This window comes from Octopus bimaculoides, chromosome 15 (genome assembly GCF_046866305.1).
Source record: "Octopus bimaculoides isolate indiv1 chromosome 15, ASM4686630v1, whole genome shotgun sequence".
NCBI classification, from domain to species: Eukaryota; Metazoa; Mollusca; class Cephalopoda; order Octopoda; family Octopodidae; genus Octopus; species Octopus bimaculoides.
This window is the reverse complement of record NC_142942.1, coordinates 53,186,600-53,206,601: the sequence shown is the minus strand read 5'-3', so window position 1 is coordinate 53,206,601 and position 20,002 is coordinate 53,186,600. Positions and strand designations below refer to the sequence as shown.

Genomic DNA, 20,002 nt, shown 5'->3' with positions numbered 1-20,002 from the left:
TTGGCTCTTCATCCAGAATTAGCAAATAAAGTCCCAGAGTTCCAGTTTCTCATTTTATATATATATATATATATATATATATATATATATATATATACACATATATACATATATACATACATACATACACACACACACACATACAGTGGATGTTCATAAATTATCTCACAATTTGTTATCAAGATGTGTTCTGATAAGTCTTAAAAAAAAACTTTATTTGTTTACCAATAAACCTTGCTGAGTTATCCTTATTTTCTATTTTTTTTCTTAACTTTTTAATTGTAAAAGTAAATTATAGACGTGTGTGTGTGTGTGTTTATGATTATTCAAAAAGAATGAACCACTTCCATTATGTAATATTTTAATAAGGAAAAGCCATAGAAAACTTCAGCTAAGTCACAAGTATTTACTTACAATCAATTTTTATTTCCTGTCTTACAAGTGTTCAATGTGGCCACCACCTGCAGCACAGACAACATCAATGTGAGAAGAGAATTCCTCTTATTAAAACTGTGTTGCCACTGGAACTATCCAACATGGACGAATATGCAATACAGCATGGATGGATCAGAAAAGGGTGCATGTGTATGAGCGAATGAGTGTGTGCATATGGTGTGTGTGTGAGAAAGAGAGAGTCTTCCTAAACTTCATCATACACCATGCAACAACAACAAATCAATGATCAAGCCTCTACAAGGGACCTCAACCTGCTAGAGATGGCAGCCAAATATCACTTAATTCAAAGGACGATCACAAAGTAAAGTATTCCAGGACTAATTACATCTGAATAAAATACAGAAAGACCATGGAACGTCCTTGATCATAAATCTGTTCAATTAGGGGTCACCTGGAACTAAACAACAACATTTAACACAACAACCATCACCACCACAACAACAACTCCAACTGACATGGCTTACCTTCCCGTAGTCTCCCATCTTCTGCTATCAAACCATCAGGCAATATACGCCGAACGTAGATACCCATTTTTCCCCGAGGCGTATCTTTCCCTCCGACAATACTGAAACGCAGACCTTTTCCACAAGCTCCCTTATTGACTACAATTGTTTGGGGAGGACCAAATTTCATCGTGTGACCTGAGTAATAAGTGTCTAATCCGATTTTGTTGAATTTCTGAAACAGAAGTAAAAAGATATTCTATATATATATATATATATATATATATATATAAACACACACACATATATGTTGTAATAAGAAATTTAAAAAATGAAACCATTGTAAACATCGTGTGCTGAAAAGTTCCTGGCTTTGAGTAAAAGAAAATACAGGAAGATCAGTTAATTATGATTTTATTCAACATATTCCCCTCTTAGATTCACGCATTTACTGCATGCAGTGGTCCTTCGGTTTTTTAAGCCCTGTAAAAGAACTGGGAACATTGGGCTTCTAACTAGGCTTCTTGCGATACCCTTAAAGCCAGGAACTTCTATATATATTATATATATAGTTGCAATAATGAAGTCAAACCAGTGATATTTTGGAATCATTTAAAATGTATGTTTCGGGTTTACAGAAAACCTGAAATGTACATATCAAGTGATTTCAAAACATCACTAACGGGTCTGACTTCGTTAGTACAACTAATGTGACTTGATGGCAGTATGAACTAACCGGTCATAGCTCCATCTATGCAGATATGCTAAAAACGATTTGGAGTGGTCATGTCAGATCCAACACTGTAAGAGTGGACCAACAAAGACAGCTAACAACAGTAAAAAAGTGCCAGCAAAAATATTTTTACATGTTAATGCTTACCAACCACATGGCTCCAGGTTCAGTCCCACTGCATGTGTGTGTGTGTGTGTGTGTGTATTTGGGTTTCCTTGTCTTGACACTGTGTGATAATTGTAAATGAGTGTCACTGTTGTACAAGCAGTGTCATACATTTCCAGTATACTGAGAGAACGTGTTTGGCCATGTGGATGCATTATTACCTAGCCAGAAATCAGATGAGGGTTGGCAACAGGAAGAGCACCCAGCCACAGAAAAATCTGCCTCAATAAAATTCATCCAACCCATGCAAGCATGAAAAAGTGGACGCTATAACAATGATAATGAAAATAATGTATGATAATGTATGATAATGTATGATAATATATGATAATGAAGATAATGTATGGCCACAGATTGTTTATAGAGGTGCAGTATAGTTGTAATATTTGATAGATTCAAAATACTTACCTCAAATATCTCTTCCCACTTCATGATGCTACCAGACGGAGTCTGGGCCACCACCTCGGGTAACTGTGCTGCCGATGAATAAGAGCCATCATGCCCATCACATGACATATAAGAGATTGCGGAAGATGCCGTTGATGCTATTGAAGCAGACTTACGAAGCTACAACGAGATGACACAAAGATAAGCAATATATAATAGATAGAAAAGCATGCATAGACACGAAATATCTTATAATAACTGGCACTACGTCAGTCACGACAACGAGGATCCCAGTTGGTCCGATCAAAAGAAGCGCCTGCTTGTGAAATTAACATGCAAGTGGCTGAGTACACCAAAGACACGTGCACCCTTAATGTAGTTCTTAGGGTGATTCTGCATGACACAGATTGTGACAACGCTGACCCTTTGAAATACAAGTACTTTGCATTTTTGCCAGTTGAGTGGACTGGAGCAATGTGAAATAAAGTGTCTTGCTCAAGGACACAACACACTGCCAGGAATTGAAGTCATGATCTTACAATTGCAAGCTGAATACCTTAACCACTAAGCCACATGCCTTCATAATATATTATAATATATTATAATATATTCAAACATACTCACATATATAATCAGATGCAAAACAACATTTATATCATTTAAGAGACGCCCAACTTTACTCTCCTCAAATTCAGTTTACATAAATGACAGTGTACAAGACATACACATGCATGTATGCACACACACACACTCATAAACAAATATGTATGCCATTAGATAAACATTGGTTCCATGCAGAATGTGGACAATGAATACATCTGAAGACTATATAATATACCGCTTCTTCTCATGCAACACATTCATATTATCCATATAATCACACACGCATATATACAGTCATACATAGTTACATGCACACACACACATATATATGCATACACGCATATATACAAACATACATAGATACATGCATATATATACATACATATATACAGACATACAACACATATACATATTATATATACACACACATAAGCATATATATATATATATATATATACATACACACACACACACACATATATATATATATACACATACACACACGTGCATATATATATATTTATACATATCATCATCATTGTTTAACATCCGTCTTCCACATATATATATAAAAACATATACATACACACACACATACATACATACATACATACATATACACCTACATACACAAACATCTATGATGTCATTTAAAGCTATAGCATTCATTTTACACTGCAATGTTGAAGTTTATTTTAATCAAAATGGTGTTTCAATAATTCAAAGCATGTCTCACACACACACACACACACGCGAGCATGCTCAGATGTGTATGCCATTACAAGCCAGTTGTATATTCAAAGTGTTTCCACCAATCTATAAATGCACTTAGACAAATTTCCTGTTTAATCTCATATTCTTTATTTACTTTCTGTCTATTTGTAAACAATATAATCAATGCGCTTTTTAAAACTAGTTAATACATACACACACACACACAAACACACGTATATGTGTGTATATTTTGGTTTCAAATTTTGGAGACGGGCTAAGTCAATTTACTTGATAGACATATGACTGTAATGAGGGTAGCATTAATTCTCTAGTTTGTTCAATTTTTCTCAACTGATCAATGGACTGATTGATTAAAACAGTCAATGGTTGAACCTATAATGATTAGCGGAAACAACTGCAAGTCAAATTTATTATGATAAAGGAATATGTACTGACCATTATTTATACTTTGTCTTATATATATATATATATATATATATATATATATAAATGTGTGTGTGTGTATATATATATATATATATATATATATATATATATGTGTGCGTGTGTGTGTGCATATATATATATATATATATATCCTTTTTTGACTGTAACAATATGCATGTATCTATATATAAATATACATACACCTCTATATATATCTATGTGTATATATGTGTGTGCATGTGTGTGCGCGTGTGTATATATTGAAACATCTGTTACTGAACATTAAAGGCATTTAATATTGAACATTTTGTGAAAATACCATTCAAGCTGATAATAAACAATGAAAGCACAGGTAATAATAGGAAAGGTGGGTGGGGAGAGTATTCTGGCATGTCGGTTCTTACCTTTGATGCAACGACAAGCTGCACCACCTGGGAAGTATTACGTAAAACGTTTACTGCTTCCTGGTGGGTAAGGCCAATAAGGCTGGACCCATTGATCATTAGAAGCTCGTCCCCACGTTTTAGCCGGCCATCTCTGAAAAGATAAAGACAAAAAAAGATCTGTGTTGGAGACATTGGTTCAAACCAAGCTGTTTTCTAATGATTGTCTTACTTAATCTCACAATTAAGTCTGGTGCCTTTCGAAAAGGTAGAAGAGCTAATTTTTGTGCAAGACAATTATATAGTCAACTGGACTGCATCCCAACTTATTACTGCTATGTGTAACCATATTTTCCAGCATACAAACCAATGTAGGATACAGTATAAACATATGAAGCAAACAGGCAAACATCGTCACTGTCTTTCGTTTGTTTCAGTCCCAATTGAGTGCTTGACTAGTCCTTCCCCACAAAATTCCATGTACTGAGTAAGTGATAGGTGAACTGTGATGTAGAGTGCGCGAGAGGTGAACCGCGATAGGCGAACCATGATGTACTGAGTGTGTGATAGGTGAACTGTGATGTAGAGTGCGCAAGAGGTGAACCGCGATAGGTGAACCATGATGTACTGAGTGTGTGATAGGCAAACCACGATTTAGAGTGCATGACAGGTGAACCGCGATGTAGAGTGCGTGACAGGTGAACTGTGATGTACTGAGTGTGCGATAGGTGAACTGTGATGTACTGAGTGTGTGATAGGTGAACTGTGATGTACTGAGTGTGTGATAGGTAAACCGTAATGTAGAGTGCACGACAGGTGAACTGTGATGTAGAGTATGTGATAGGTGAACCGCGATGTAGAGTGTACGATAGGTGAACCATGATGTACTGAGTGCGTGGCAGGTGAACCGTGATGTACTGAGTGTGTGATAGGTGAACTGTGATGTAGAGTGCACAACAGGTGAACTGTGATGAAGAGTGCACAACAGGTGAACTGTGATGAAGAGTGCACAACAGGTGAACTGTGATGAAGAGTGCACAACAGGTGAACTGTGATGTAGAGTGCGTGAGAGGTGAAGCATGATAGGTGAACTGCAATGTACTGAGTGTGCGAGAGGAGAACAGTGATGTACTGAGTGTGCGACAGGTAAACCACAATATGGCGAGGGATTACCATATTCACCATAAATTGAAGTTGACACCAATGACATCACAACTCATTTCTATAGCAACGTCACTGGTGCCAAGCTGTATCAACCTTTCCCTTTTCTCTTGGATAACATTGCTGGCACAGAGAAGGGAGGTTGGTATGTATAGGTGACTCCTGGTCTTCCACGAACAACCTTGCCTGGACTTGTGCCTCAGACTGAAGGGGGTCTTTACCTTTTACCCCCTTGCAATTTTGGGGCTTTGTGCAGAATTTAGTAGTAGTTGTGACAGCAACAAGGATGAAAATAGTTTTTAAATTTGCAGATTTTTGGTGGGGAGGGGTAATAATCCACCTCACCAGGCCAATTCTTTTTCCCCTTAAGTGAATGAATGACAAGTTCATCATCGCAGTATATTACTGGTAATAAAGAGAGGTATAAAAGAGAGGTAATAAAGTAATAAAGAGAGGTTAAAACGAGTTAACAGCGAAAAGAGCTACAGAAACAATTTGAACTACAGAGTTAATTCCCTTGTTATATTGATTACCGTTTTATTCTTTGTCGGGGAGGGGAGGGTCTTCAACTGACTTGATTTGCTATAATATATAGCAACAAAATTTCCCTCAAATAACTCCATTATGCTAAAGAACAACAATACATTGAAAAAAGTATCTATACACAGCAAGAATATCTTTTAAAACTAAAGTGACCAGGAGCCAAAAAAAAAAGATGGACAATGAATGTAGGGATTAAAAATAACATTTCAAGGGGTTTAGGTATGGCTGCATGGCTTAGAAGTTCCCAATCTCGTGGTTCCAGGTTCAGTCCCACTGCATGACACTTTGGGCAATTGTTTTCTAATATAGTCCAGGGCCGAAAAAAACTGAGATTAGATTTGGTCGATGGAAAGTGAAATAAGCCCATTGTATGAGTGTGTGTGTGTGTGTGTGTGTGTGAGTATGCATGAGAGAGAGAGAGGAAAAGAGAGTGAGAGAAAGAGAGTGTGAGAGGAAGAGAGAGTGAGGGAGATTGTGTGTGTGAGAGAGAGAGAAAGAAAGTGTGTGTGTGTGTGTGTGTGTCTCTTCATCTTGACATCACACAGAAGTTGTAAAGTCGCAGCAAAAGCTGTATTAGTCAGTTCCAATCTTCCACAAAAACAGGTCCGGTTAGTCATGGGAAAATACGTTGCTTGGAAACAAGTGATGGTTGGCAACAAGAGCTTCCGGCCATAGAAAAATCTGCCTCAACCAATTCCGTCTGACTCATGCAAGCATGGAAAAGTGGGAGTGAGAACAGAGTAGAATAAATCAGAGACAGGTGAGGTGTACCATGTCTTTCTCAAGGTGTTCAATGAATGGAACCACCTGCTGCTTATTAAATTAAAATCTAAGGAATGGGTATTCCACAGTTACAGACCAGTGAGAATCCAAACAATAATGTATCTGTTGTTTGGATTCTCACTGCTTCTGCGTGGACCCCATGGATTTTCTTTTTGTTTTCTTGTGTTTTCAATTAGATGGCTTTATATACTATATACTCACTTGTGGGCTGAGCCTCCTTCTGTAATTCCAGCTACAAAGATTCCAATATCACCTTTCTTTGAGCCTTTCCCACCAGCAATATGGATCCCTAAACCATTTTCATCTTTCAATAGATGGAGTTTCGTAATAAGTCTTCTCTGAAAACAAACAAAAAATTATATAAATAAATAATTAATAATAATAATAATAATAATAATAATAATAATAATGATAACAACAACAGCAACAACAATCCTTTCTACTAAAAGCATAAGGCCTGAAATTGTGTGGATTGGACCATGTAAAACATTAGAGAAAGAAACCTAACTGTTTCTTGCAATACATACCAATCCATAGATCTTCTTTTTCAGTCGGTACAAAGAGAACAAAATACCAAATATGTGAATTGGTTACATTACAAAACTTTTTTGTCACTCCTTCCATCCTCCTGCTCTCATTCATTCATAATTTTACTCCATCATTTCCTTCTACACAGTTCGTTTATTTCCTTCTTTATGCTTATTCATTCATTTATTGCCTGCTTTTCACTGACTCATTCTTTCATTAACACCTTTTCTTGTTCCCTGGTTCACTCAGTTTCATTCACTGAATCAGCTAATTTTTTTCTGTTTTCTTCAATTATATATTTATTCATTTGCTTCCCAACCATCTCATTCATTCGCAATAGATTCCTTCATTCCAAAAAAACTTCTTCATACAGCCACTCATTCTTCTTCCTCGCTCTTTCTTTTATTCCAACCATTATTCCACATTTGCTCATTCATGACCTTACTCCCACTGCATCAGCTTAACTCATTCATTCCAATTTTTCCTTCATTCACAAACCTACCTCTTGCTAGCTTTATTCATTCACTTGCTCCTTTTATCTCTCACTCATTCAATCATCCACTCGTTCAAAAGGCAAAAACTCAATCATCCACTAACACACAGACATTCACATCATATCCTCCCACCATCACTCAGTCACCCCCACCCTCCCACCCCGCCAGTTACCATTTACTCATTCACAACTTTCATCATCATCATCATCATCATCATCATCAGCAGCAGCAACAAGCATTGTCATCATCATGATTGGAATTCGAGAATTCCACCTCCCATACCTTCCCCGCCCCCAACCTTCAGCCAAGCTGACACCCACTCCCCACTTACACTCACAACGCCCTCCTACTCTTACTCTTACTCTACCCCCTCCACCACTCACACTCACACACACACACACACACACATTGACATCATCAATAAATTCCATCAGAGACAAAATATAAATTCCTTTGCAGATGCAGCATCAATTCAGAGATAGCAACATGATGGAAGAGTGGGGGTGGGAGGAGGAGGGTGTCGGAGGAGGAGGAGGCGGTGGAGGGGAGGTGTCGGGGGAGGAGGGGGAGGTCAGGGAGTTGCAATATGGCAAAGTGGCTGAGTGGAGGGGGAGGTGGATGGGGCGATGGGAGTGCTATGTGGTTACTGTGTGGAACAAGGCTGTTGTGGTTTCGGTGGGAGGTGGTGGAGGCGATGCAGGAGTGGGAGGAGGAGGGGTGGGGGCAGATGGTAACTGGCGGTGGGGTGGGGTGGGGGCGATGCATAGAGGATGGATGAATGATCATCGCACGTGGGTGGGTAGGGTGGATGGGGGGGGGGGGGGTGAAATATGACCTAGGATGGGGCGGTGATGATGGGGGAGGGGCAGGCTGGAGATTCCTATTGAAATGTGAAGGTGTGATGGAGGGAGTAGGGTGCAGGGTGAAGGAGTGGGGGTTCTTGCCCCAATCAAATAACCAGTGTTAGTTAAGGAAGTCATACCATTCTACGCAACCCCACCCTTTTTTTTTTGGTTTTTTATCCACATGGTCAATCAACCTGCTAGAAACAACAGCCAAATATCCTTCAAATCATGCTCAACCACTTTTTATTTTACCATTTACTTGTTTCAGTTGTTGGACCACGGCCAAGCTGGGGCACCACCTTGAACTTTTAGTCGAGAGTGGATCAAGCCCAGGACTTATTGTTTTAAAGCTTAGTACTTATTCTTTTACCAAATCGCTTAGTTGCAGGAACATAAACAACCCAACACCAGTTGCCAAATAGTGGTGGAGGACACACACACATATCATCATCATCATTTAATATCCGTTTTCTAAGCTGGCATGGGTCGGATGGTTTGACGGAAGCTGACAAGGCCAAGAGACACACCTGATTCCGTTGGTTTGGTATGGTTTCTAAAGCTGACCGGATGCCTTTCCTGATGCCAAACACTTTACAGAGGGTACTGGGTGCTTTTTATGTGGCACCATCACCAGTGCTAGCATATGTTTGTATGTATATAATATCGTGGCTGTGTGGTAAGAAGCTTGCTTCCCAACCACATGGTTCTGGGTTCAGTCCCACTGTCTTCTACTATAGCCTCAGGCTGACGAAAGTCTTGTAACTGGATTTGGTAGATGGAAACTGAAAGAAGCCCGTCGTATATAGATATGTGTGTAAATTTGTGTGTGTCTTTGTGTCCATGCCCCCCACTCATTGCTTGATAACCAACTTTGGTGTGCTTGTGTCTCTGTAACTTAGAAGTTTGGCAAAAGAAACTAATAGAATATGTACTACGCTTACAAAGAATATGCCTTGGGTCGATTTCTTCAACCAAAAAGACCCTTTAAGGCGGTGCTCCGGTAAGGCTACAGTCAAATGACTGAAACAAGCAAAAGAATCCATACAACAGACTTCCGCACAGTTTCCATCTACCAAATTCACTCACTCACAGGGCGCAGGTTGGGTCAGGGCATTAGAAGAACATGCTCACCTGAAGTGCCCTTTGGTGGGACTGAACCCAAAAACACATGGCTGCAAAGCAAGCTGTTTAACCATGCACCCATGCATTCTTTTCTTTTTCGTTCTTTATTGCAATGGAATTACATTTTGGATGAATGTAGCCCAACATTACACTATGATTGGATTCAAGGCAGGATGGTCGTGGTTGGAAGTCCTTCAATCAATATAGTTAGCTAAACCAGGGCTGATGAGGGGCTAGACAACAACCGCCACCATTGTGATGAGGAAGAAGGAAACTAGTCACACAAATGCCATCACCACCAAAATCATGTTCTCTCTGTCTGTGTGTCCAACATGTTTGAAATTGACACCCACAACTACACCACCACCACCACCACCAATATAAAGCCAGGGTGGGAGCCTCTGCATGATTATTTGGCTTGCTAGAAATAGCAGCCAAAATACCCTTGTATGATACCCTCCCATCTTAAAAAGTGAAGCTACTTTGAATAATGCAGTCTTAGATACACAAAGCCTCGAAAATAAAGAAAGAAATAAATAAATAAAGAAATCAAAGGTTGGTCGTACAACAGATCTGCTGGATCAAGGTAGACTTAGGATTAAGCAACAAGAACAATTACAACAACTAACAACCTCCGTTGTCTAACAGGAGCATTATATGTATCAGTCACTGTCTGTCCACAGTATTTCAATTTGGAAGAAACCCTTCCTGCTCACCCCCACCCCCCACCACCACCACCAACACTACCACTCCCACCTTGCCAAAATAAAAACTGCAGCTGACTCATCCTGCTTCATCAGCAAACATTCCAATACCATTTGCCCAATTCCAGATCCCATTTATTTGTATTCTTCTTCTTTTCTTTTTCTTTTTTTTTCTTTGGTTATCTCATTTTATTTGATTTTATTGCGATTAAAGAGAAGTTATTATTATTATTATTATTATTATTCAGGCGGTGAGCTGGCAGAATAGTTACTGTGCCAGGCAAAATGCTTAGCAGTATTTCAGCTGTCTTTATGTTCTGAGTTCAAATTCTGCTGAGGTTGACTTTGCCTTTCATCTTTTTGGGGTCAATAAATTAAGTACCAGTTGCGTACAGGGGTCGATCTAATTGACTGGCTTCTTCCCCCAAAATTTCAGGCCTTATGCTTATAGCAGAAAGGATTATTATTATTATTATTATTATTATTATTATTATAATACCACCCCACCCCCACCATCTCCAATTTACCCCAATTTCAGGCATTGTTCCTTTAGTAGAAAATAGTAGTAGTAGTAGTAGTGGTTGCCAATGTCACCTTTGCCTTTCTTTCTTTCAGGATTGATAAAATAAAGTACCAGTTAAATACTAGGGTCAAACTTCCCCTACCCTCAAAAATCGCTGGCCCCTGTGCCAAAATTAGAAACCCTAACCCTAACCCTAACCCTAACCCTAACCCTAACCCTAATTATTGTCATTATTCATTATTAAGGTGGTAAGCTGGCAGAATCATGAGCATGACGAGCAAAACCGTTGTGGCATTTCTCTTGGCTTTATGTTCTGAGTTCAAATTCACCAAGGTACCCTTTGCCCATCATCTTTTTAAGGTCAGAGGAATTAAGTACCAGTCAAGCACTGGGGTTTGATGCAATTGACTCAACACTTTCCCCAAAATTGCAGGACTTGTGCCTATAGTAGAAAGGACCATCATTATTATTATTATTATTATTATTTGCTAAGGTCAAAAATGGCAGGTAAAATGCACCATACGAATGTGGTCGTTGCAAGTGCTGCCAGACTAGTCCCATGCCAGTGGTACGTAAAAAGCACCATTCAAGCATGACTGTTGTCAGTGCCACCTGACTGGCTCCTGTGCTAGTGACACAAAACCATTCAAGCATGACTGTTGTCAGTGCCACCTGACTGGCTCCAATGTCAGTGGCATGTAAAAAGCACCATTCGAGCGTGGCCGCTGCCAAGTGAAGAGCACCATTCGAGCATGGCTGTTGCCAGTGCTGCCTGACTGGTCCCGTGCCGGTGGCATGTAAAAAGCACCATTTGAGCATGGTCATTGCTAGTACTGCTTGACTGGCTCCGAGTACCGGTGGAATGTAAAAAGCACCATTTGACTGGATCTCGTGCTTGGTGGCACTCTCGGAGTGGTTGGTGTTAGGAAGGGCATTCAGCTGTAAAAATATTACCAGATCAGATTCGAGCCTGGAGCAGCCTTCTGGTTCGCCAGTCCTCAGTCAAACTGTCCAACCCATGCCAGTATGGAAAGCGGACATTAAACTACGACGATGGTGAAGGTAGCGAGCAGGCAGAATCGTTAGCATGCCAGACGAAATGCTTAGCAAAACAATACCAGGGAGGAATCGACGGCAGGGACATAAGAGATGACAGGCATGGGAAGGAATATAGATGTTGCACTGATGGTAGTCGAACCAAGAAAGAAAGGTTAGGGTTGGCCGAACACCGGTCACGTGGAAGGAGAGGAGATAGGTAGAGGCAGAGGGATAGAAGAATTAGGGAAGGACAAGAAAAAAAGAAAAGGGACAGAGTAAAGTGAAGGAGGGAAAGCCAGGAAATGTGAGAGAGGGATATATATATATATATATATATATATATATATATAATAAAAATTATAATAACAATAATTTTTAGATGGAATTTATAAACATTTAATGCATTGCTACACGCATTTCCACAAATCATGTGTCTCTAAGGATCAGCCCATATTCCTGAGATGATTACAGTGCAGTCTGTCATATCTGTGGGCAATGGGCTGATGATCTTCATGGATTCATTTCTTCAGGCGATATAACATTAATGGATGTACAGAGGGATGTTTATCCCTTTTTATAGCATGACTGTGTCCGGTGTAATAAAATAAGAGCTTTACTTGCATATTCAAAACGTTTCCCATAAACAAATTTAAAAGATACACACACACACAAGCAACATCAAGATAAAAGTACAGCTATGACATACCATAAAAACATCAGCAGAAGACAAAACAAAATAAAGACACATCTTCTAATTGTCTGTTAGTCACATGATGTTATCTGGCCTTTCTATTTGGTCACATGATACAGTGTATCTATCTTTTTTTCATCCTCTCTATTTGCCCCGTACATATGCCCTGCATTCTTTCTCTATCTCAGCTCATAAATCCTCTTTTCATTCACCTCTGTTCCAATTTCTGAGCACCAATCTATGTGAGGGGACGGGGGGCACACAGACGTGTGTGTGTATGAATATACATGCATATATAAAACACAGATATATAATATATATATACATACAAACACAGACATGTTATATATATATATATATATATATATATATATATATATATATATATATATATTATATATATACACACACACATATACATATGTGTGTGTATATACATATACATATAAATATGTAATATATGAATATGCATAAAACACACAGACATGTAATATATACACAGACATACTATATACATATATACACAGACAGACATGTACACTATATATATATATATATATATATATATATATATATATAAATGAGAATGTGTGTCTGTCTGTCTGTGTGAATCCCTAAAACTCGAGAACTACGCAACCAATTTCATTCAAATTTTACACATGCCTTACTTAGGGTTCCAGTTGTGTTTTAGTCAAAAAAAATTATTAACTTCTTGCAGAGTTCAAGCACACGGCAACATAATATCTCCTCCACTATTTAAGTATTACGTGTCAAAAGTGAAACAAAAACACTCATGTCAAATACTTTCACTTTAAAAATGAAACTATTCCACTAACTGAAACAATCACATTTCGATACTGTAGTGACAGATATTTTCACAGAGAGAGAAAGAGAGAGACAGAAAGAGAGAGAGAGATGTATATGTATACATATACATGTATATGTACACCATTTCGATACTGTAATGACAGATACTTTCAGAGAGAGAGAGAGAAAGAGAGAAAGAGAGAGAGAAAGAGAGAAAGATGTATATGTATACATATGTGTAGATGTATATATATATATATATATATATATATATATATATATATATATATATATAGATGTACATGTAATATGTACACATATATACATATATACATGCATACAGATATCTATACATATATACACCCATCACACACACATACACATGCACACAAACACACACATTAGTCATTTGTTTTCTTATCCAAAACTACGTCAAAAGTACTGAATGGATCTTTATGAAATTTGGAAATTATATTCTTTGCATAACGGCCATAACTCCCATGAAAATTCATATATTTTTGATGTTGATGAAATTTTAACCCGAACATCACAGATGAGCATTATTTAGAAAATGATGTCACACATTATCGAGGCTACCATTCTTTCTGGATGTGCAAAAGGGGATGACGTCTTTATTCCAAGAATTCCTCTTACTCCATCAGGAGCAGACATTCCTTTTACATTCAGAAGACTACAATTCCCCCTTCGTGTGACTTTTGCCATGTCCATAAACAAATATCAGGGTCAAACACTGTCTGTAGCTGGTCTTCTCTTGGAAGAGCTCTGCTTCTCACATGGACAACTGTATGTTGGCTGCTCAAGAGTGGGCAGCAACACAAAACCTATTTGTATATGCTCCACAAGGGAAAACAAGGAACATAGTTTACAATGTGGTATTATAATCACAACAGCAAGAAAGTATGTACATGATCACCTTCTTTTACGAAACTTCATTGACTTTCAAATATTTATATTGATATACATATATATACGTGTGTTTGGGTGCGTGTGTGTATATACATCTCTATATATAAAGATGATGCGTAGTCTAGACGGCGTTTTTAGATTTCATTATTCTCTTTAACCCGGGCAACGCCGGGTATTTCTGCTAGTATATATATATATATATATATATATATATATATATATATATATATATAAACATGTTATGAGCACATACATACACCAGACATACAACCACACAGCTGATATTCAAATTCTTTAAGAATATATTTCTCCATTTTTCTTTCAAAATTTTAACAATCAAAAACAAAAAACCTGGAAACCTCTGCCACCAAACTCCACTCCCGACCCTACCACACACAAACCTATTATACTAATTCTACTTTTTGCTTTTGTTTTTAATTTTCTTTACAACTTTTTATCTTTGATATTTAAAAAGAAAAACAAAACAAAATTCTTTCATCTTTAAATTTTTTTTTATATATATTTTAACTTTATATATTTATAATTATTTTATTTTTAATTGAAGTATGCGCAGGTTGTTTCTTGGATAAGAAAGAGAAAAATTACAGAAACAACAGCAAAAAGAAGAAGAAGAAAATGATGAAATGGGAAGCCGGGGGGAGGGGGAGCGCTGTGGCATACTTATTAATCATTTCATGAATGGAACTTCAGGAACCAAGCAGCCAGCCAACCAGGCAGCCAACAAACCAATTAGTCAATCACACATAAACATCCACTATCAACACCATCAGCAGCAGCATCACCGCCACTACCACAAGTGACGTCACCAAACACAAACCATGCGGCACCATCACCACCACCACCACCGCCGCCCCCTGAACTCCAACAACAAAGAAAAAAAAAGCAAATTAATCAACATCTATCACCATCGCCACACACACACACACACACACACACAGAGGCAAAGAGAGCAACAAGCACACCACTACACACAACCACTATAACAAGCCACGTACCACAAGCACCATCCACCCCAGCTTCCACATTCCTGCACACACACACACACAAAGAACCACCAACACCATCGCCATCACAAGCTGCATATATCATCATCATCATCATCAACACCGCCCCCTTCTACATCAATGCGTGCACCCCCCCCCCCACACATACTACAAGAAAACCACCACACCAACTGCCACGACCACCACACATTACCAGCAATTTTAGCAGCTGAGTGAACTGGAGCAATGTGAAGTGTCTTTACTCACAGACACAATGTGTCGAACTCATGATCATTTGACTGTGAGCCAAATACCAATGAGAGATAACCTAGGGTTAAACAACACCAACAACAACAACTACCACCACCACCACCACCACCACCACCACCACCACCACCACCACCACTACTACTACTACTACTACTACTACTACTACTACTACTACTACTACTACTACCACCTTTCTCCTTCCTCTTATGCCTCTCCATTTCTCATTAACTCTTCACAGCATTCAGATTTCTTAGTCAAATGTAAATGCTTATTTTATTCACATTGTTTTGGATTAATCACGTGATCCAGTAGACTATAAGATGTCACACACTGCTGGTCACAATGCGCTTTGTATTGTTTTAGCTATCGAATGATGTCATCCCACTGGCTAAGCGAACAGGCCAACATTCCCCCCTTGACCGGAAGGTTAGTCCATCCACAGGGTGACCCTTTTATAGCTGAGTGAGGAAGTGAAACCACGATCTCATGAACGCGATTGCAACATACCTAACCACTAGGCCATGCACCTTCACACCAGTGGTCAACCAATTCTAGCGTGATCATACTTAACTATTCACAATGACACAACACAGTCTCTGGCTAATCAGAGCTAATCTGGTTTATAGAGGTTGTGGTGGTAGTGGTGGCATTGGATGGGTGGGGGCGTCATTGATTCACTTTTCATTGTTTTCTTTGCTCTTATGTAAAAACATGCCAAGTACATAACTCTATCTACTCAAAAACCTTACCCTGATACACTTGCAGGTTCTATAAAAAAACGTTAAAAACCCTGACCTCCACCCACCCCAGTCACGACTACCACTTCTAAACAGTATGACTCTCAGATGTCAACTATTGGCAAACTGCAGTTCTTAACAGTTACTACTTTTAGCGTTAGCAATTTGCCTATGAGAAAACCACAGTCATTGTATCATAAAAACAGCAGCCAAAAGTCACGCAAATTGGCACCCATGCCGGTGACACGTAAAAGCACCCCAGTGTTACGCAAATGGCACCCATGCCGGTGGCACGTAAAAGCATCCATTACACTCTCGGAGTGGTTGGCATTAGGAAAATATCCAGCTGTAGAAAACCATGCTAAATCAGACTGGAGCCTGGTGCAGTCTTCCGGCATGCCAGACTGGTCAAACCATCCAACCCATGCCAGAATGGACAACGGACATTAAATGATGATGATGATGATGATTAAAGGCAATGATCTAGCAGAATAGCACATCAAAATGTCCAGTGGATTGGGATTTCTTCCAGCTTTAGAGATGAAGATGACAACTACAACAACGACAAATTTATTAGTCTGGTAGATCTGGGTACATCACCACCACCACCATCAGCTGCTTGTGTGCCCTTAGTCCCCATATAGCAGTGGTTTGCAACCAGGGTTCACGTAAGATTTTGTAGTTAATATTTATGTACAATAAACTGGTTATGTTTCTACAACACACAAAACAGTTTAACAATTTATTTTATACAACTCCTAATATTTAATTTTGAAAATATAATAGGATTCTTTTTAAACATCAAAATGGCTAAGATGGCCCATCCAAGTAAGATAGAAATCCGAATCCAGGTGAAAAAAAGTCACAGCGGTTTTGTCCAGGACCCATAAATTGTGATTTTTTTTCTGTGACTTTATTACCAGCCACCATAAATTAATTTGTGACATTTTTTTTCCAAGCCAAAATTGTGATTTTATTACTGTGAGTTTTATTTACCGGTCACCAGAAATCCAAGGGGTCCATATGTAAAAAGGATGTTTTCAGGAGAAAATTTCAAGAAACAATTGCATTCAGTTGGACCCAAAAGAAAAGACCCTGCTTATATTCTAAGTATTCAGTCCCCTCACTGAAGATATTCAAGTTGGACATAAGATATTTCAGTCGTTCATTGCCAGACTGGAAGAGACTGCAGACGTTATGTCTATTACTCTATTTCCTCTTACTAACAATAAAAATTAGCAATTTGACCTCTCTCTGGGTAAGCACGAATCTAAACAGAAAGACCGCTTGAATTCTGAGTATTAAGAGCACTTATTTAATTGCCTATCATTCCTACTCACATCAGCTCGAGTGAGAAGAGGAAAGTGTATGTATAATAATAAGAACGTGAGCGCAGACATGTCTGTGTAGTTAGCAAGCTCACCTTGCAACCACGTGGTTTTGAGTTCAGTCCCACTGCTTGACACCTTCGGCAAGTGTTTTCTAGTTATAGCCCCGAGCCGACCAGCACCCTGTGAGTGAATTTGGTAGGTGAAAACTGTGTAGAAGGATGTATGTGACTAGCGGCTCGACAAGAGACCGATAGAATAAGTACAGGTTTTTAAAAAAATAGTTCTGGGGTCTATTCGTTCGATTAAAACCCTTTAAAGCGATGCTCCAGCATGTAATTAAATAGCGCAAGACTTTTGTCATACCTTCTACCAACTCTCCCCCACCCCTACTACCACTATTGACAGAAACAAGTAAAAGATAAAAAGGTGTATCAGATTCGAACTCAGAACAGAACCGAAAGTATTAATAGCTAAGAAAGGAAGACAGATAAAAAGTTTTTTTTTTTTTTGTTTTTCAAAAAATAAATACGTAATGGAGATAGGTAGATAAATAAATTGGTTAAATTGTAAATGGTGGAAAAGAGACCTCGGTTGAGATGATTTAGTGAGGGAAGTACAAATAAGGAACATCTAGAAACGTGCTAGAGGAATGTGTGAAAATTCGAAACTGAGCGAAATAAAGTTTAACTGAATGACAGACAAAGAGAGGGGACTGAGATAGGGCGAAAAGCGAGACATACATACACACCACATACAAACTGACTGGCTGACTTCTTTTGATGCTGTTATAATAATAAAAATACATAGCAGAAAAGCTAAGATATATATTTATTTAGTAGACACAGGGATAGATTTACTGCTTCTTTATCTTCTCGTTCGCTCCACACATTCATCCTATGTCCTACTTTTAGTCTAAAACACTAGTTGCTACTTTTATCTAGTCTCTAGCAAACACTGGTAGGATTGTTCGCTACTGAACGTGCCTCCCGTGCGTATGTACGTTACTTCAAGCTAGCTGAGCTACTGAATGGCAAGGCCCTCACACCCTTCTCTATTTCTCTCCACTGTGATTCTTCAGAACACACAACGGCAAGCAGCATGCATGCATACACATACACAGATGGATATATATATATATATATATATATATATATATATATAATATGAATGATGCCTAGAGGATAAGTTAACCTCGTAAAGGGATGGTTGCACTAATGGAAACGGCTGTAAGAAGTAAAGATTACCAATTTTTTAATAATAAATAATTACTATTATCTCAACTCTCCATTTTCTTTCCTGCATCTATATATCATAGACTATCGCTCTCTCCAATCTAATCCAAATAAAAGCAACAGCTAAATAGCAACTATCAGCGAGCTATATTAAATGAAGGAGAACTAAATTTCAATATTGCCAAGTCTATAATATTTTGATCATTGACTGGATAACAACTCGTTTCGCCATAGCATGGTTTTTACTAGCAATGTTCCTTGTCCCACTTTCGAAAATAGCAACCACACAGAGCGATTCGCAATTTAGCAAACAACACTTGAGGTGAAGTTGAAAGTGATAAAATTGCTCAAATTCTACAGTCAATTAACTACAGATCACATTTTAAACTATAACATTTAAATTCAAAGACACAGAGATAAAAAATTAAAAAACATTAAAAAATGAAATGAAGGGGGGGGGGGCTTTTTTCGTTTTCTTCCAACCACTTGAAGATTTTTCAAGTCTCAATGGATTGCTTTCAGATATTCCACATAGATGTAGTTTTGCTTGATGGTGAAGAATATCGCATTAGTTTTTCCGAAAAAGTTATGATTAACAAGATAGAAACACCTAAAGTTATATATTTTTGGCCAATGAAATGAGTCCATGTCCTCACAAGCGGAAGTCGAAACTTTCCAGCCATAGTTGCCATGGCAACAAACTAGACTTGAAAACGCAATCAAAGGGAACCGTAAAAGAAAAAAAATTAATTCAAAGAAAATGAAATAGTATTTTCGACCTGAAAAATGCCGAAGTGAATCAAAAACACATGGACCGTCAATGAAAGAAAACAATGATGAAATAAAGCAATGTAACGGAATGTTATGAAATTAATGCAATTGAGATATACACAGCTTTAACTTTTGAAACAAGCCTTGTTTTTCATAACAG

The 20,002-nt window shown here is 38.3% G+C and overlaps 1 protein-coding gene across 2 annotated transcripts in view; it reads right to left on the bottom strand.

Annotated features, from left to right (window-relative positions):
- LOC149132532 (uncharacterized) overlaps nucleotides 1-20,002 on the bottom strand; it is a 182,220-nt gene that overhangs the window by 14,040 nt on the left and 148,178 nt on the right. For both annotated transcript variants that reach the window (XM_089363875.1, XM_089363876.1), the window contains exons 3-6: nucleotides 7,020-7,156; nucleotides 4,353-4,485; nucleotides 2,206-2,364; nucleotides 921-1,134 (exon numbers count right to left, since the gene is read on the bottom strand). In XM_089363875.1, the coding sequence (XP_089220001.1) occupies nucleotides 921-1,134; nucleotides 2,206-2,364; nucleotides 4,353-4,485; nucleotides 7,020-7,156 (643 nt within the window). The remainder of the gene's footprint in view (nucleotides 1-920; nucleotides 1,135-2,205; nucleotides 2,365-4,352; nucleotides 4,486-7,019; nucleotides 7,157-20,002) is intronic.